The sequence below is a fragment of the Aythya fuligula genome, chromosome 4 (assembly GCF_009819795.1).
Source record: "Aythya fuligula isolate bAytFul2 chromosome 4, bAytFul2.pri, whole genome shotgun sequence".
NCBI classification, from domain to species: Eukaryota; Metazoa; Chordata; class Aves; order Anseriformes; family Anatidae; genus Aythya; species Aythya fuligula.
In genome coordinates, this window is record NC_045562.1 from 12074223 (window position 1) to 12093443 (window position 19221).

A 19221-nucleotide genomic window follows, 5' to 3' on the forward strand; every position below is an offset into this window, starting at 1 on the left:
TGAAGAACCTAACTTACGTTTCACAGCCCGATTTAATTTTAGTCTATCACTCCTGTATTTGACTTTGCAGCACGGATCTTTTCCCAGGCTATCTTTTACTTCCTTTTTAAAGTATGTTTTGGGGTAGGGAGAAAGGATGAATATGACTTTTTACTAAGAGTTCCTATCACCCTTGTGTTACTTTGGATCTCAGCACATCCTTCCTTGCCCCTTCCAACTAGAAAAATACCTGTTTGCAAGCACTGGTATCTCAGAAAACGGAGTGTAAGCGTTCGAAGGGGAAAGTACACTCTTGGATTCCTTTTTTCTTTTTTTTTTTTTTTCCTTTTTGCTGTGCTCTGGGGGGAAGTGAGGGGAAATCAGAACAGAAAGCTCCCAAGCTCCAGGAAATCCTTGCTACATAGCTGTTTGAAAAGTGAGCTTGTACAGAGCTTTTGCAACTTAGCACAGGAGATCATACATCCTGACTTTGAAACAAGCTCTGTCCACCCTGCTCCCAGTCCTTTACAAAAAACACAGTGATATTAGAGCATATGGCTGAAACTATATTTCAAGATAAATTGAACATCTTGAAATATAGTTTCCAATATTCACACTTCTCCTTTCCTCAAGAGTTGTCATTTCATGAACATTAAACCTAAACCAGCCAGCCAGCCTCAAAAAGCTATCTCAGTTCAACAGAGGCTAACGCAGGGAGGGAAGAATTGCAGGCGTTCTGTAGTTCTTGGTGGTATTACATGCTCTGAGGGGTGAAGCCCGAAAGCCTTCCTTAAACCTGACAACTTAAGCTGCAATTCACAATAGATTGAACATCCGAGCATGCGTTGCTGACTTGGTTTTAAAATTTTAGCCTTATATGCAGAACAGATGTTGTTTTTTTTTCATACCGTTTATGTATCTTACTGAGAGTTTCCCTGTAGAATTTCTGCAAACTCTGTGAAACTGTACTTCGTTTCATTTCAATCGTATGCTTAGACCTGTTGTACCACTGCAGATTCAAAAAGTCGTGAACAAGAAGCTGCGGGAGAGATTCTGTCACAGACAGAAGGAGGTCTCAGAAGAGAATCACAACCACCACAACGAGCGCATGTTGTTTCATGGTAATGAAGTGATATCTATTTGTACGTGCTGGTATTAAAAGAAAAAAAAAAGGTAGAACCATACAAGAACCAACTGGCAATGTTGATGCAGCTGTTCACCATCCTGTACAGTAATTGTATTGCTACATTCATAATGCAAGGGTGAGGGGTGGTAGAGGCAGTCTGTGTGATTACTGCAATCCCAAAAGGCACACACACACACACAAAAAAAATAATTCAAAAGCAGTATCTCAGTCATTTCCATTAAAGCTGCTGGTAACTACTGGGAGGATGATACATTGCTGGGAGAAAGACAGTATCATCTAAAAGAGAGAAGCACCACACAGTAAAATACATTTTACCCTGGCATTTCAGGCCGTTGTTTGGGAAAGGAATCAAAACTAACCATGAGTTTGAGCAATGTGTTCTCTAGAACCATCTAGAGTGCCTGCAAATGACAGCTGCCTGAGAGTCCTCCTGCCCTAGATCCTTCTCTAATTCTGTGCAGGAAACTGTTTTTGTGTGTGATTGTCCTGATAAACCTGCCCCATCTTAGTGAGTACTGACTGATGGAGAAGATGTGCACTGGCAAGATAAATGGTGCTGAAATTTGAGGTGGGGGGGGAAGTCACTTAATGAGGTCTGTAAAATGAGTAAGACATGAGTCACACGTGGTATTTTGGTATATAACAGTAAATCCCACACATCACTGCATCCTGCTGGGTATCGCCTCCTTCCAGCTGACTGGGTACACTTTCCGGTATTTAATGGTCTATTTGAGGCAGAAAAAGCTCCTCTTGACATAGAGTCCAGTATTACTACTTAACAAATATTGAGTGATAACACATCCTTTTGTGTATTCTAGGGTCTCCTTTTATTAATGCAATAATTCACAAAGGATTTGATGAAAGACATGCATACATCGGAGGAATGTTTGGAGCTGGGATTTACTTTGCAGAGAACTCCTCAAAAAGCAACCAATACGTGTACGGGATAGGGGGAGGCACAGGCTGTCCCACACACAAAGACAGGTCCTGTTACATCTGCCACAGGTATGTCTCCAGCAGGGTTCCCTATAGGTAACTCTGGCTGTCCTGTTCTTTATGATCCTGACACAGGATGATTTGCAGGAAAAAAATAGCTACTTGAGCTAGGTCATGGCAGGAAAAATACAGCTTTCCATTTGTCAAGGCCAGGGAAAGAAAAGAAAGATGTAAATGCAGCAAGTCCCACAGAAAGGTCAAAGTGAGTGTAAATCAAAGTGAATTGCGGCTCAGGAAAGAGGCTTGAAATATCAATTTTGGAAATGAAGACTCAGGCAAAAAGAGCAATTAAAGTCCAGGCACTCTCAGAAGAAAAAAGCAGTGCAAAGTGGATCAGATAATTTTGGAGGTGGTGACCAGGACTTAATCACAGCTTTGTTTTATTTTGTACTGAAGTAGATCAATATGCTCTTTGACACACTTGTCCTCATCCTACTGCTTTGAACACAGAATTTCAGCTTCTTGCTACAGCTGTATAGAAAATGAACGAGAGCAAGCCTCATACAGCGATTAGACAAAGTGTGTGTTTTCCTTTCTGCATGTCAAGAAATAATGTTTATGGTACAGCCTTAGAACTGGCTTCTGAAATAGTTTCTACAAAAGCACTTGAGAAATTAATTGCAACAAAATAAAAGTCTGAAATCACTCTGGAAGCATACATCTCGCAGGAAGATATTTTAACGCAGTGTTTTCTTGTTTCTTTTTAGACAAATGCTCTTCTGTAGAGTGACCCTTGGGAAATCCTTCCTTCAGTTCAGTACGATGAAGATGGCTCATGCCCCTCCAGGGCACCATTCTGTTATTGGCAGGCCAAGTGTGAATGGACTTGCATATGCTGAATACGTTATCTATAGAGGAGAACAGGTAGGTGAGTTAGCAAGGACTGGGTTTGTGAAAGCGCAAAGATCTTCAGGTTGGAGAAGGGATGTGATTTATTTCTATGCTGGATGAGTTGTGTTAATTTGATTGATTGGATTTTTTCACTTAAATGCAAAAAGTAAGCGGTGAACTGCATCGAAGCAGTTGCTACGCCTTTCCACTGAGCTGCTCCGATTTACATCTGGTAGAATGGCCTAATTCCTCCTCTGCAGCACTGATAGATTCTGTTAAGAGAGAGAATTTTCTTCAGTGGGCACTGAGTCTTCCATTGTATTAAACTGGCATTTTATGCAGTAGCAAGAACATGTGCGTTTCTGGGGCTCTTACAGATAGTGAGTATTCTGGGCTTGTTACCTGTAGATCATAAGATCATAGAATCATAGAGTGGTTTGTTTGAAAGGACCTTAAAGATCATATCATTCCAACCCTCCTGCCATGGGCAGGGACACCTTCCACTAGACCAGATTGCTCAAAGCCCCATCCAGCCTGGCCTTAAACACTTCCAGGGGTGGAACATCCATAACTTCTCTGGGCGATCTCATCACCCTCAGAGTAAAGAATTGCTTCCTTATATCTTATCTAGATCTACCCTCTTTTAGTTTAAAGCCATTACCAGTAGAGAGAATCCTGAAGGACAGAGTTAAGGCAATCCCAGCCCCCTCTCTGGGCTTTATTTTATTTTATAATAACGTTTATTTTTTTCACAAGCAACTGAAGGTGCTCCCTGAGCTCAGTCCATCCCAGGTCCAAGACTTCACATTTGCCCTTGCTGCATTTCATGAAGCTTCTGAAATATTTAAATCTTTATTTCTAGTAGCACATTAACTATGGTGTTAACTGCATCAAGCAGTTCCCACTGTTCTCAGCACTAAGTGCTGTCTGGCTGTGAAATCACCTTTTTCTTTTGTGCTCTTTGAACATAGAGCTGATCCTTGCATTGTTCTTCCACGTAGGTCATTGTTTAATGAAATCCAAAATGTGAAGCTGCTGAGTGTACCCTTGCATAAACAATATTTTTTTTCTTGACTTATTTTCAGGCATACCCGGAATATCTTATTACGTACCAGATTGTGAAACCAGAAGCTCCCTCACAGACAGCAACAGCAGCAGAGCAAAAGACCTAGTAGCTACAGATCGCTGAAGAAGGATATGAGTTCAATCTTGGACTGGGTGGATGTGTGTTTCACAATATCAGTATCATAGAATTCTTAACCTGCAAATAAGCTGTATGTCTTTTATAAAGCATTGCTGTCTTGATGAATATGGTATGAGTAACTCTTGCATACTCGACTGCTACTGTTCCTTTTGAGGAAGGTTTACAAGAGACTGCCTTTTAATAATATATCTCAGGCTCCTAGTCTCTGCAGTTACCACGTGTAAAATAACGTTGTTTTGATCTAGACTTTGGAAACATTGTGCAAACAGAAATCTTTTTCACAGCCATCTCACATGTTAAAATTTCAGACACTACTGTTTGGGTTATTTTATTTGCAGATAAGTTGCATTAAGCCCGTAATTTTCTTTTCAGCATGCAGCACTCATTTTATGTTTTCAAGAGATGTTAGTCAACTATTTATTTTCCTTTTGTATTCTGAAGTTGAGCCAGAACCTTCTTAAAGATATTTTGCACAAAGTCAAGTTGACGAAAACCATTAAAAATGTAATATGAATTTCATCTGAGAAGGGGCTAGGTCCAGTTCTTCAATATAGGGGTTTTTTGCACATCTCTGAGCAAACAGTACTAATGAGTGAGTGGAACTTTGGAATGGAAACAAATCGTGTCAATTTGCTGCTTTGTGTAAATTTCCTGGGGCGACCCATAGGAAGTGTTTGGAAGTGTAAAAAAACAGCTCTTGTACTTGAAAGAACTTCATGTAGCGGGTCAGTGCCCTCCCCTGGTATCTCTAAAAGAACATTTCACAAGGCTGCTATTAAGTACGTGCGGTTTGTGAAATGTTCCCCAGTTACAGTGGCATATGGTGTCGCTGGAAGACGGGTGAAAAGTCAGAAGGTTGCATGTACAAGAACGGGTCTGGGTCTCATTCCTCTCTTTACTGAGACCTAGTAACTGGGTTTCAGACTAGTAAGGGAGAGCATTACAGCAGTTTAGTGTCACATCTGGGTGACATCAGAGTTGAACAGCTCAAGTGATTTACATTTTTTTTAAAACATGGCTTTTACATTTTGATGAGAACGTACTTAAAAAATAATAATAATAATAAGTTAGCAAGTGGATTTGTTTACAGGTGTACCAGAGAGCAAAGCTAGGATGTATTCACCCTAATCCCCTTCCATGCAAGTTCCCAGGTTTATTTTGTTGGGTAGGAGAAAGTTATTTTTAATCATAGCAGAACACCAAAAAACTTCGTAAGTCTCCCTCGTGAAGGATATAGATTTACCAAAAGTGGAGATCAATTTCTTTTTTTGAGTTGTTTTTACAACTTCAGAGAAGGTTGAAAATCAAGCCATGTTCGTTTGTTTTTTGGTTGTTTTGTTGTTGTTGTTTTAAACAACCAATGTCATGTGTTTCAGTGTTGAGCACATAAGGACTGGAGATAAAATGTTCCTGTGAACAGGCTGTACATTTCCCTGTCAACCAGCACTGCTGAATAACTGATGATCCAGTTCATGCATCCAGGCTTTATCGCCCCTTAAGCAAGGAAATGACAGAATCGTGTGCTTTTAGTTTACAAAAACGTGCTCCCTGCAAGTGGGATTTGCTGACGTGTTCGGACAAAACAGACTTAAACCTGAAGAGCTTTTCACTTTCAGCTTTAAGACACAAAGTTTTCATTTTTAGCATTAAGACATTAATGTTGCAGCAAGTTATCCTCATAGAGGAATTTCACCCACTGTAAAATTAGTCATCAGATGCAGTCTGGCTACCTGCACATTGTCTGTTTGTAATATCTATAAAGAAAACCTTAGAAATAGCAATACACTAGCAGATCTTGAGCTTTGGATTTTATTTTTCTTGAGCTGGCACTGGATTTATGGTTTCCACTTCATTTTGTGACCTGATGAAATATGTAGCTTTGAAGTCCAAGCCAGGCTCTAGCCTAGATGTCCTTTTAAATCAAATATCATTGGTAAAATCGGATGCTTGTATTTTGGCTACTTGTTTAATAGTGTTAGGGTTGGAAAGATCACCACTAGGCTTTGAAGATTTGTATTCATCATTTAAGTTTGGGGTTTGTTTTTAATTTAGTTAATAATGGAGTGGGGGGATGTGCCTATCTACGCTAGGGTTTCAGATAGTGGTGTGAGTGCGTGTTGCTCACCATCCCCATTAGACATAGGTTTAAATGGTAAAAAAATTGTGCTGCTTAAGTGAGCAAAACAGTTAATGTGGGTGTGGAAGTTCAAAGCTTTACATCTTTGAAAAACAAGAACAAACCTGGAAACAAAAAACCCACCGTGCTCGTCCCGGACTTTGTTCTTGTTTGTTGCTTCCTGTGTGCTAATTGAACTTCATCTGGGTTTCTTCAGGAGCCTTCAGCTTCTAGAGGATACAAATATGCTGTTCAGTATTTTTGAACTGCCAGTGTTACGTATCTGGTGTTCTGTGCAGAGTAAAGGTGCTGCGTGAGGAAATCATTTTGCAGTGGCTTTTGTTTTGTAATGGCGTGATCTCCTTTCTGTTTGTGGCCAGACACAGAGGAAAACCAGGCCTGATGAGACTGTGTGTCATAGAAGACTGCGCAGGAGCAGCGTGTGCCTCTGCTGGTGTACGTGTACCTCCTTGTAGTTCCAAACACAGTGAGGATCTGCCTGTCGGTATTAGAGTTCCCCATGAAAAACCTGATTGTGGTTTTGATGGTAGAGCTGCAGCTGGCAGACTTCTACAGTGCAGATGTTGCTGCTGCTGCTTTAGCCAAGGGAATTAACTTGAAGCCTCCTTCTTCTAGAGAATGGGATGTGGCAGGTTGCCCCGTCCCTTCCTGGGAAGGGCAGTCCACTGATAACAGGGATGCTCCTTTGCAGCACCGGCTCACCAGTGGAGGGTCAGAGTAGGAACTGAGGATGCAAGAACACACTGGGCTGAGCCATCTCGTAGGCTTGGGAGGCTGGGCACCTCCCTCTGACTCCAGGAGGAGCTGTTACCCATGGGACATCGCCTGGTGTATGCTAGGGAAGGAGACAGTTGTCCAGTTGATCTGTCCATGTCCTGCTGGGGAAATGCTTTGAGACGTCTGTGCAGTTTGTGGCAGGACTTCTGTAGGCAAAACAGAAAAACACTTCACCATGTAGCGAGGACAGGAGGTTCTTGCTCTCCATTGCTGAAACTGTTTCCATGAGACAGAGGCATTGGGTACCTGGTGCAGGGACATTGCAGTCTGAATGCTGTCGATAAAAAGGCTGTTGGAATTAAAAACAGAATATCATACCTTAGTAAATGGTATCTTATTTTCTCATCCTCCCATCCATATGCCAATCTTATTGTGATCCCAGCTCCGTGAATCTCTATTGTACTAGTGTCATAGTTTTGCAGCCACTATTGTTCTCTAGTCCAAGGAATGAGAATTGTTTTGGTTTTTTTTTTGACCTCTTGTGTTTTGAATGTTTGCGTGTGACGTGATCAAATTCCACTCCGTTATGCAGCAGGAATTTCTGTTGCCTGCACAATTCTGTACTTTGGTAATGGCATACCCCAAAGCAAAGTTTTACACTGAAACAATAGGAGAGCCTCCCAAAATGTTCTGCGTTGCTGCCTTTGGTGGGCAGTGGGCACAGGATAGGTGTTGTGTGTGAATCTGAACAGCTTCTCGAGAAGGGCGCTTTGGCTCTGGAAACCAGCCTGCTCTAACTGCTTGTTGAAGCCATAAGCAGAGGAGATGCCTGCTCCCCGTGAACATGTGAAGTGCTGAGGGATGCTGACACGCTGTGCCACCGCACAGCCTGGCTGCTTAGATAGCACCAAATCCTCTCAGAAAGTCTCCTGCATCCCTGCCGTGAAGGAGCACCTCCTGTACGTGCACCACCTAGAATTGCCATGAGGGCCTACAAAGAGAAATTACCCAGGGACAGATTTTTCCAAAAGATGTGAAAAAAGGATGGGTCCCAACCTCAAAATAGGCCAATTAGTTTTAACATTGTTAATCATTCTCAGCAGCTGCAGGTCAGGAAGTGTGTGAATTTATTTTCAGTGGGATTCTATGATTCTCCCTTTCCAAGCTGCTCAGAAAAACTAGCTCAGATATCTAGAAGGATGTGTATCCCAGGCATGTTTTGGTCATTTTAGGTTATGCTGCAACCCTCCTGGGTAAGAGATGGCAAAGTGTGAATTCAGTTCACTCCCAGGTGGCGAGGGACTCGGGAACCTCGGTAGACTTGAACCCTCTGATGGTCTTTGGGTAGTTAGGAGCATGCTCTCCTCATCTTTCAGAGCACAGCGTGGCAGTGTCCCCACCAACCTGAACACATACCAGATACAAAACCTAGAGAATCAGAGGACAGCATATGCTGCTTGAAACTCCTGGAGGCAGGTAAATGAGCCCTCGAGTTGGCAGGAAACAAGAAACACCGGTAGTCCTGTTAACGCAGACCCTGGTGGCATATTACCCAACTGGCTGGGACAGATCTCCTTGTCTCACTGGACCTCTTGGTGGCAATTCCTAGTGCTGCTTCCATTGAGGTGGTTACTCATGTAGCTTGATTAGAGATCTCTATTACAAGGTAATTTTGACACTGTTTCTTCTTAACAGCCACACTACGTGCTTCAGCTTGGGAAATTGAAGTGTTTTCTTTGTTCTTCCCTTGCCAGTCCTGTGAGCTTACGCATCTTCATCGCTCCTTCTGCCAACCCCAACGGCAGTGTACCTGGGGGTTGAGCTTTTAGACTTTTTTATATAACTTGTCTTCATAACTAGCCTTTTTTTTTTTTTTTTTCCTCTCTTGGTTGCCAATTACCTGGAGCTGGGATATCATTTATTTATTTCCTCCTTTACCCTCTCTAAAAGAAGACAACGGGCAGGTTCTCAGCCTATCTACATGGTGGACCGTAGGTAACATCGTTGTAACAACTGAGTTTGAATTATAAATGTGCTTGGCTAAATGTCTGATCTGCAATACTTGTAATAGTTTAAAACTCAATAAATACATTTTTAACAGTTGCTCTGTAAAAGCTGAGTGTTTGCACAAACTGCTGCTCAGGGAGGAGACGCTCCCCGTGGCCTTCAGACAAACCCGCTCCGGACACAGCTGTTGAAAACCATTTTATTATTTTCTCCAAACAGTTTTGTTTTCTCCCTCCCTCAGGCAATAAATAAAAAGTTGATTTCTACAAAAAAAAAATAATAATTACAAAATAAAAGGAACAAAACCATACATATGTACACCAGCCACACAGGCAGCTTACGTTGGATTGGGCTGAGGGGGAAAGAGGTAAGGCTACACATGTGGGTTGAAGACGAGGCATTTTCTGGGCTTGGGCCACAAGCAGAGGTGCACGGGTGACTGAGACCCTACAGCCCAGCTCAGGTGGATGAGTGCTGTGCAAGGAGCCTGGCCTGTGGCATGCACTGGTCACGGAGTGGGAAAATCTCGAAAACAACAGCTGGAGGACAGCAGTCAGAGGAATCAACAGCCTGGGTTGCTGCCCTTACCCCTTCTTTCTCTTGTTTAAACTACAGGAGGCTTGGCAGAATTTGTATGGGAACCAGAGACCCACAGTGGCCAAAAAAAAAAAAAAACAAAAACCACGCATCACTTAGCACTGCATCTCCCCTTCCATGCTCTCTCGGAAGACTCTGGACTCCTGGCCGCAGAGGCTGCTCTTCCCCCAGGAATGGGCTCAGACAACGACTCGGGTTGCCTGCTAGCTCTTGCAGTGCCTCTTCAGGCGCTGTCAGAGGTGAGGCTGACCGCAGGCACTCTGCTCTCACTGCTCCTGCTGGCCCCGAAGCCCTGCCTGCAGCAGCAGCGCCTGTTGCTCCAGCTCAGGTAAGCAGCACCTACCCCATGCACCTGCGTCTCCATGCAAGAAGAGTCCCGGGCAATAAAAATAATCTGTGCTCCCTTTTCAACCCAGAGGGAAAAGCCAAATAAGGTAGGGGTAGCAATGGGATGGGAAGGGAGGTGTGTTTGTAATACAGCAGAATCGGGATGGAAAGAGATGAAGACCAGGCACTTCAGGAAACCCAGTGTACTTTTTTTTTTTTTTTCCTCCCCCAAAACCGCGCCTGGCCAATGTCAGGGTTTGTGGCTCTCACGACTTCCATGCTTTCAGGACATAAAAAGCAATAAAAGATGAGATGAGGTAAGAAATTTCTCTATGAAAAAAAAAGACATCGAGTCCGGGGTGAGTGGCAGTGTCCAGCACTATTGCTTAACCTTACAGGGCTCCCTGCTCGCCCGCCCTCCCCACGCCGCCCCCATCTGCCTGGCTGGCCTCGGACCCTGAGCTAACAGCTGGGGGACATCGTGATGGGGCTGTGCAGGTACGGGAGGCTGCTGGGGGCGGCGTGGACGCCCACGGAGACGGGGAAGCTGAAGACAAACTGGGAGTTGGGGGTGGAGGCGGCCTTGCCCCGCTCCCGCAATGTCCCCGAGGGGCTGGCGGCTTCCACGGCGCAGGAGGTGGCCAACACCTGAGACTCGAACTGCAGCAGCTGCCCCATGAAGCTGAAGTTGGGGGAGATGATGCTGCGGCGCTGCTTGACGAATTCGAAGGCCTCCTCCAGCTTGACGCGCTTCTTCATCATCAGGTAGGCCAGGCAGATGGTGGCCGAGCGGGAGATGCCAGCCTGGCAGTGGACGAGGACCCGGCCGCAGCACTCCTTCACCGAGTCTGCAGGGCAAGAGGGAGACGTGAGGCGGGCACCCCTCCAACGAGCCCAGCCCCTGACCCAAATAGGTGAAAAAACACGGAAAACACGGGCGCAGCAGCTCCGAGCAGGCACTCACCGATGTACTCGATGGCCTCCATGAACCAGGAGCTGATGTCGGCTTTGTGGTTGTCCTCCACGGGGATGCACTTGTACTGGTAGTGCCCCTCGAAGTGGTTGGGGCAGTCGGAGGAGACGTTGAGCAGCGCCGTGATGCCCAGCGCGTCCAGCGTGTCCCGCCGCGCGGCGTGGTGGGCGCTGCCCAGGTAGAGGAAGGGAAGGATTTCCACGGGGCCACCCTGGTGGAGAGGAAAAACGGCTGGTGAGCACGGGGCAGGACACAACGCCGGCTGGGGAAGGGCCGGGAGGCTGAAGCAGGACCCGACTGCAATGAGGGAAGGCAAGCAGGGAGCGGGCAAACCCGCTGCACGTGGGGTTTCTGGACCCACCTGGTCGTGAAGGGGAGTCCCGCAGGAACTGAAGCCCAAATCCAGGGGCTCGGCGCTGCTGAGGGGTGAAATACTGCTCAGGGTCTTGGTTTTGGCACAGAACTCAGGATACTCCGAGGCGAAGCGCTCATAACCCCCTGCAGGAAGAGAGACCAGAGGTGTTAGAGCCGCGCTCACAGCAGGGCAGAGCGGCAGAGCTGGAGCTGAGGCACCTCAGCGCTCCCCTCGCCACCAGATGATGCTGCAGCAATGAATCGTGGCCTCCTGCCCCAGGGTGGGCAGCCGGGCTCCTGGCAGGTAGGGGGGAATCCCTGAAGCCCAGCTATTCCCCTGGGCCATGGCTCTTCAACGCTCCTGGCTGCCCAAATTAGGGTTTATAGGGTTTAGCCCCCTACAGACAGGCATCCTAATCCTCTCACCAGGGACAGTGCTCTCGAAGGCAATGGAGAGAGGACTTGCTGCCAGCATCCCGACCTCAGTGGCTTTCCACACCACAGACCGTTCAATTTTCGGCTTTCTCAGACGTGGTAGTTCTGCCACAAAACCCTCCCAAAATCAAGGTTTTCCGCTGTCCCAGCCGAACCCTCCATCCCAGAGCCAGCAGAGCAACAGGCTAGGGGATCACGGGCACTGTCTGGGTATGGCAGCGCTACCACCACAGCACAGCTGCTCTCCAGAGAGAGATGTCCACTGCCTCCTGAGGAGTGCCAGTGAAAGGACAGCTTGCTGCCCCGACCCACCGCCAGGGAGATGAGCAGGGGTGACCCCTGATCTCTCCCTAATGGGCAGGCAAACCAGAGCTGCCACCTGTGGGCTTCCTGGGACAGGGAAACTGCGGTAGTGGCCGCAGATAAACACCTCGGGGGAAATATCCTGCGTTCATTCAAATCAGATCAACAACCCTGACATCCTTGGAGAGTCTGATCTTGAGCCTAAAAAACAAGAAATTGGGTGTTGTACTGTCACCGCAGGGATCTAGCTGGACAAAGCCCCGTGCTCCAGGATGGATGCTGCAGACACCCCCAGCTGTGGGGTCTGGGCTTGCAGATTTGAGCCTGTCAGAGCACGCGTAGCAGGACACATAGTCCCTGCCACACCTTCGCTCTAAGACTGCACTGAGCAAGGCTGGGTGCTCCAAAGACCAGCAGGAACGAGAATATGAGCTCCCAGCTGGATGCAAGCGGATCCAGCAAAGCCACCCAGGAATCCTCTGGCAGCTAGAGACCAGTCCAGCACCTCGGTGTCCTTTGTGGCTTCCTTCCCCTCCACCAGGAAGGATTTTGGTCCCTTAAAGCAGCAAAATGCATATACACCACTAAACGTGCACTGACCCACTCCTGTGAGCAGGGCAGTTTGTGGTGGCTGCCTTTCCAGAAACTGACAGTGCTTGGCAGTCCTGTTGGTCAGACTTGGAGGAGCACCCAAAAAACAAGTGTCCATTACAGACACCTTCTCCTGGATCTACCAGATCCCCCTCTCGTGGCCATCACACCATCCCAAGGTGGTTGTGTGGGAAAATGAGTTTCCTCCTTGGATAGGCAACGTGACCCCTTCAACAAGTCAAGGGTTTCTCCTGAACGTTTCTCATCGGACCTAAAGCCCGATTAGTGAGGCACCACGTTCAGCAGCTCCATCCAGCGCTGTGCAGTTCCCTTTGGGCTGTTCCCCGTTATCACCTCTGACCACGAGATGCCCGGCTGTACATGCAAAAGGGTCTGCAGGCCCCTGCAGGATTCCTTGCCCAGGGACCACACTGTACACGTGTCCATCATCAAACACCTGGCTGGGCTGTTTAACAGGGAGCCCAGCAGAAACCTGGCTTAAATACAACAGGTCTGGGTCTTCTGTGCCCTGAACCCAATAAATTTGCATTTAGACACACACAGTGCTAGGTTAACATGGGTAATACAAAAGCAGAGCAAGCTGGATCATTCGAGTAGTTCCACACGAGCAAGAGGTTTCAAGTGCTGGGACAGCTTCTAAGAGCCTGTTCCTCAAAACAACATTTTTGTTTGCTTTTTCCTTAGAAATACAGGATCAGTAACCCCAAACAACCTCACTCGAGAACAATGGAAGCATCAGAAGCCCTCAACTGACCCAGGCCATTGGTGAAGAACGGCATTTCCTGCCACACGCACAGCTCCCAGCGCTGTGACAGCTCACGGCAGAGCACCCAGCAGTGCTTTCCCCCCGCGAGCACTCGCTGTGCGAGCCCTCCCTCAGCAGGGCACCGTATCGCAGCCTCAGCACAGCTCCTGCTGTTTTTACTGTAGCTGGCACGACAGAAGCGTTAGCTCCTCCATCTATCATCAACCCCCTTAATGGATCTGCTGCTCCGTGCTCACCCCTGCTGTAAGTAAACCGGGGAATAAACTCACTCTCAGGTTGTGATAAATAAAATAAAATAAAATAAAATAAAATAAAATAAAATAAAATAAAATAAAATAAAATAAAATAAAATAAAATAAAATAAAATAAAATAAAATAAAATAAAATAAAATAAAAAAACACAGAGCTCATCCAGGAACCCAGCTGAGCACCCTCCTCCCCTAAATAATCTTATGGCAACCCTCAGGACCAGCAACTCCAACTGTTTGCAGCGCCTCGTTTAACACATGCTGATGCTGAGAGCATTGAGGAAGAGGGGGGAGAAGCCCCGGTTGCTGCTGTAGTGGTGAAAGGAGCACAGAGGCGATACCGGGGGTCTCCCCACTGCAGGGGGGCACTGGCATGCCAGCAGGGTTATGATTTTGGGTGGGTTTTTGTGCGTGTAGGCGCAAGTCCCTTCTCTGTACCACCAAGCCGGGGATGAACTCGCACAAAGAGGGGGCGATCCTCCCTCTTCCACTTGCTGCACCTTGGGCCCACGGATTTTGCCCCTCGCCCCCAGGACCGAGAGCAATCAGCCCTGGGCAGCGCCGAGGGGCTCGCTCAGCCCTGCTGCCTCCCCCTGCGCCCCCCGGGAGCCCCCCACCCCACGGCTGTGCCCCCCAGCCGCCACCCCCGCGGTCCGGGCACCTCGGGGAGCGGGGGCTCGCCCCGGGGACAGGCGGGGGTCAGGAGGCTGAGAAGCTCGGGGGGGCTGAGCGGCGGGACCCCCCCTTTCTCCCCCCTTCCCCCGGTACCTGCGAGCAGGCGGATGTCGGCGCGCGCCGAGTCGCGACGGAGGGCGCGCACCACCAGCGCCACGGTGCTGTCGTCGCGCAGGGCCTCGGCGCGGGGGCTGCGCTCGTCGTAGACCACCACGGCGGCGTACAGCCCGGCCCGCAGCCGCGCCCGCACCTCGCCCTCGGCCGGCAGGATCTGCTCCAGGCTCACGGCCCCCTTGGCCCTCCGCCGCACGATCGTGTTGCAGCGCACGTTGAGCGCCCCGCGGATGTGGCCGGCGCTGTGCGCCAGGAAGGGGCGGCAGTCCAGCACCAGGCACCGCCCGGGGCCACCGGAGGAGCCCCCGGGGCCACCGGAGGAGCCCCCGGGGCCACCTCCGCCGGGCCCGGGGCTCGCCTCGTCGCGGCCCACCAGGCGCCGCAGCGCGCTGCCCTCCATCTCCCGCAGCCCCTCGGTGGCCACCATGCTGGCGGCGGTGGCCCTGTCCCTGTCCCTGTCCCCGTCCCTATCCCCGTCCCCGCGCCCCCCCGGCGCCTCCGTCCCTTTACTACCCCCCCTGCCCGCCCCGCCCCGCCGTGCGGCGCCGGCCGCATGAATGGACGGGGCGCGCGGGAAGGGGCGGGAGGTGCTGACGTCACCGCCTCCATTCATAAAAAAAAAGAAACCCACGACAAGGCGGCTCCGCGCGCCGGCCATCTTCCCGCCCGGGGGCTTTTTTTGTGAATGGGGAAGGGCGGCGGGAGGGGAGAGGGCAGGGGGCGGCTCCACGGGAGCCCCGCGTGGACACCGCCATCCCCCGTGGGGACCCCCCAGGGGGCTCGCCCCCTGCTTTGTGCCCCCCCCTTTACGCGCACACCCCGCGGGCACGTGGGCTCACACGTGCGCGCACACAGCACACACACGCACACACACACACGCACACACACACATGCACACACATGTACACACATGTACACACACGCACACGCTTCTTTGTCCCGTGGCTCTCCTTCATGCCTGACCAGCCTGCAATGCAGGCGGCACCAACCCTTCCCCAAAGCTCCGCAGGAGTTTAGTCCCTCTGACAAAACGCCCGCCGCCGCCACGCTTTTCCTTTGTCAGAGCACAACACCAAAGCCCTCGGCCCCCTGGAAGGCTCTCTGTTTCCATTCCCTACGCGGAGGAGCCCCATACCAGGCTAAAATACAGAAGTGAATTCGCAGCCCCGAAGTGCTGCCCGGAGGACCTTCCCGTAACCAGCACCCAAACACCGCCGGTCATTTAATCCTGAATTCCTCTGTGGGGCTGCTTTCAAAGCAAAGCTTTGCTGCAAAACCCTGCAAAAAAATGTCAGTAGCAGTGCCTGGGTCATTTCCTGAAAACAGGCACTACCAGTCCCTAATGTCTGCTTCAGAGAGCGCCAGAAGGTGCCCGTCTACCACTACATGGACCTGGACATAGCGACAGAAAGGTTAAGGGTTTATCCAAGCCCATCTGCCCCAGTCATTGCTTTCCACAGAGGGCAGCATTTGAACAGGCGGGCTCAATTCCCCTCCTCTGCGCGCACATTAGCTCTTTATTTGGGTAAGGAGAGGCAACACCTTGCTGTGTGTGCCTTCCTGGGAGGGATCCAGCCTACCGTGCGCGTTGAAGACCTAAAGCTGGTGCCAGTCCTGTGGCCTGGATCTGCCTCTCCCTTACAGCCTGTTCTCTGACCGCTGCCAGGTTCTCCCCTGCATGTGTCAGCCTGCTCCTTGCACTCGTGGCTTTCCTGTGCCGTGCCAACCCTTCTCCAGGAGAGCCAAACCAGGCTGGCTGTGGGGCACGCATAGGTGCCCTTTATGTGATACACCCCCTCCATGAACGTATTTGAACCTGTTGCCTAACACAGCAGGGATGGAAGCTTGGTTTGCTCTACTCCGACATGAATCAGACACAAGGAAAGAAGAAACCCGTTTCTACTGATGTAAGCCAGACACTGACTTGCCAGCGAGAGGCCAGGGATATGCTTTCTTCCTTCAAGTACAGCTATCAATAAGATCAAAACGCTCAAAATGAGAATGTGATTTCAACCTAATTCAAAATCACACTCTCATACCAATGTGACCTGAACTCAAGTTGGACTGGTGAATGTGTCTCAGGACATTTTACTCGAGAGCTAATGCCCAGATGTGCCTTTTTCTTTGTTCCTCTTGGGGAGATGTCAACCACCCCCATGCGATAAGCTAGACTGCTGTCTTCAGTGCCTTCTGCACTATTAGCTCCTGCTTTGATACTAAAATTGCCTGACCAAGGGCCGGCAATATGTCCTTGAAGCCAGGGCCTGACATCCTAGTTTTTCCTATGTGGACCAAACTGGTCTGAGGTGGGAAAGGGAGCGAACACTGACATTGGTAGAAGAAGAAGGAAGAAATTTGGCTACCTGTCCCTGGCTGTTTTCATGAGCACTGATGGAAGATATTATTTCAGGATGGAGTGTGGATATACATGCATGTGCCCATGCCTCTGATGACTTCCAAGTGCTTCCACGTGTTTTTGTTCCACTCCCAGCTGTTCATCTCTTTATGTCTTTAAGGAGGTGGCGGGTTTCCAGCTTGGACTTAGTGGAAGATAAAATGCACCCGGCCAGGCTGCTGGGAATGCCATCGTGCACCTACACCAGGCGTCCTCACAGCCGTTCTCCTTGTTGGCCATGTATGGCACTGATGCTATGGTAGTGCACCCAAAGGTAGAGCGTCAAAACCATACCAAGCTGATGTCACCCAGCCAGGATCTACCTCTGTAGGGCTCTCCCTTGCCACAATCGGCTCAACGGGACAACCACGAGCCATCAGAAAAGCTTGCACGGCAGAAACCACAAGGCAAAAGAGGCAATGCGATTACGTGAGGAAAGGGAGGTGTTGGGGGAGAGAGAAGGCCACACAGCTTCATTTCCTGACTTTGCAGTCTTGGGGAAGTGCGAAAGTTAAAGTTCCTGGCAAATGGCATCTCTGTAATGCAACCTGAAATATATCCTGCTGGAAAACAAACAACAAGAGAGAAGGGGTGGGGTGGGGGAGGAGGGAGAGGGACGAGGAGGGAGCACGAGAGGCATTCATTTCCTTCACAACGGATTCAAAGAATCATCTTTTATAGTGCCCTGGCCAGGAGAGGCAATTGTGGAAGGAGGCTGGAGGGAAATGAATTGTCAGAGAGGCACATATTTGGATGATTAAATGTCAGCGTGTACCTTGAATTAAGGAAAAGGAATTTACACTTCGTCTCACTGTGGAAGTGAAAACCAAATTAGAGCCAGGCTGTAAATTTGCCAGCCAATAGATACCAATTTGCTTGGCTATCTAAATGCCCAGGGAAACGTTGAAACACGATTCCCCCAGGTGGCCAAGGGCTGCTGGGGGCAGCTGCTGAGTCCAGCAAGCCCCCTGGGCTCCTCCTGGCTTTCCTGGCTCTCCTCCCCTGGCTCCTGGCCCCACTGCACACGTGTGGGGTGCTGGCACGCTGCTCCACTCCCTGTGTCTCAGCTCCCCAGCAGATGCGCCTGCCTTGGAGCCACCTGGGCTTGAAGACAGGCTGGTATTTCGTCAAGATGCAGTTTTCCCGAGAGCCTGGCTCCCTCCTTCCTCCTGGTCAGACAATCTGCCAGCTGTATGGAGGAAGCACGGAGCTGTGCGCCTGCTTCGCGGCACAGGCGTGTGGCAGAAGCTGCAGCGTAAGGAAGCTGCCATCGCCCCTCAGCAGCTCCCAGCTGTTAGCTGAAGGGCTGCGTGATTCGTCCCGTTGTGCCCAGAAAGTCTGTGCCACAAAAGAAAGGAGGAATTGAGGTCCTACAGCTCGCAGGGCTGTGCTCACCCACAACACCTAGCCCTGCTGGAGTGCAGCGGGGTCATTGCTCCCTTTTGTCCCCGTGCAGCACCTCGCTGTGCTCTTCTCGGCATCTCTCTCACTATTTTTGCATCTCCCCCTCCGTGAAGGGCAGTGCAGCAGTGGAAGAGTTAACAGAGTCACGTTAATACATTCATGCTCTCTTTTTCTTTAGGGCATGCTTGCATATTAATGCAGGGGAATTGCAATGAACCTGTCTAGGGAGGCTAAAGGGAAAATTATGCAATGTCGGATGAGATGGTGGAGGAGGGGATCGTGCTCACTTCCAGGGTTCTCCTCTCCCTCAGCTCCCTCTGGCCGAGCATGAGACAACCTGGAAGTGAGGGGAGTACCTGGACGCAGGTCGTGACTTGGCCCCACCTGCACTGCCTTCCCGTGGGCTTGCTAAGCCCGTGACATGCATGCTTCAAGTCACCCTGGACATGCTTTTATTTTAAACCCAATGCCACAAAGCAGAAAGGCTGGGAGATCTGGGGATGTCCAGCCTGAGGAAGAGAAGGCTCCAGGGTGACCCCATTGCAGCTTTTCAGTACTTAAAGGGGGCTTATAAAAAGGATGGAGTGCAACTTTTTGCTCGGGCAGATAATGACAGGACAAGGCGGAGTGGTTTTAAATTGAAGGAGGGGAGATTTAGGTTAGATATTAGGAGGAAAACTTAAACTGCAAAGCCCTGAACAACAACCCAAAAGCCTCTGACAGCACGCAAAAAATGCAAGAAGCCCTGCCAAGTCTGCTTTCTCTGCTCTCTGCCTGTGTTCATAATCCCTCCTCCGGTGAACCGCCCTACAGATTTTATCTCACGAAGCAGTGTTCTTGCTCCTGCCCTGCAGTAGGTGAAAGAGTGAGGGTTTATATTCGTGGAGAAATCAGCTGTAAATCAGCCAGGCAGGAGACTAATAACTGGGCTCCTAATCTGTATAGGTGAGGGGATGGAAAAGGAAGGCAAAGGAGCTGCTGAAGGCAAAGGAGCCCTTTC

The 19221-nt window shown here is 49.5% G+C and overlaps 2 protein-coding genes across 2 annotated transcripts in view; one reads left to right on the top strand and one right to left on the bottom strand.

The window, feature by feature from the left end:
- Window positions 1-4531, top strand: part of TNKS (tankyrase) — a 97897-nt gene extending 93366 nt beyond the window's left edge. The window contains exons 24-27 of the mRNA XM_032187242.1: window positions 995-1100; window positions 1945-2131; window positions 2830-2986; window positions 4039-4531. Coding sequence (XP_032043133.1) covers window positions 995-1100; window positions 1945-2131; window positions 2830-2986; window positions 4039-4125 — 537 coding nt within the window. The 3' untranslated portion in view covers window positions 4126-4531. The remainder of the gene's footprint in view (window positions 1-994; window positions 1101-1944; window positions 2132-2829; window positions 2987-4038) is intronic.
- Window positions 4532-9945: 5414 nt separating this feature from the next.
- DUSP4 (dual specificity phosphatase 4) lies at window positions 9946-14849 on the bottom strand. Its single transcript, XM_032187065.1, has 4 exons — window positions 14402-14849; window positions 11277-11413; window positions 10907-11126; window positions 9946-10790 (listed from the first exon to the last, which is right to left on the bottom strand). Exons 1-4 carry the CDS (start codon window positions 14847-14849, stop codon window positions 10405-10407), a joined length of 1191 nt encoding a protein of 396 aa, XP_032042956.1. The 3' UTR covers window positions 9946-10404.
- Between the last annotated feature and the right edge of the window lie 4372 nt (window positions 14850-19221).

What these genes read in the sequence shown, in the direction of transcription:
- DUSP4 (XM_032187065.1), bottom strand. Translation starts at nt 14,849, where the DNA reads ATGGTGGCCACCGAGGGGCTGCGGGAGATGGAGGGCAGCGCGCTGCGG. An exon ending in CGACATCCGCCTGCTCGCAG is followed by an intron (nt 11,414 to 14,401) that starts GTACCGGGGGAA and finishes CTCTTCCTGCAG; the next exon opens with GGGGTTATGAGCGCTTCGCC. An exon ending in GGAGGCCATCGAGTACATCG is followed by an intron (nt 10,791 to 10,906) that starts GTGAGTGCCTGC and finishes CTTGCCCTGCAG; the next exon opens with ACTCGGTGAAGGAGTGCTGC.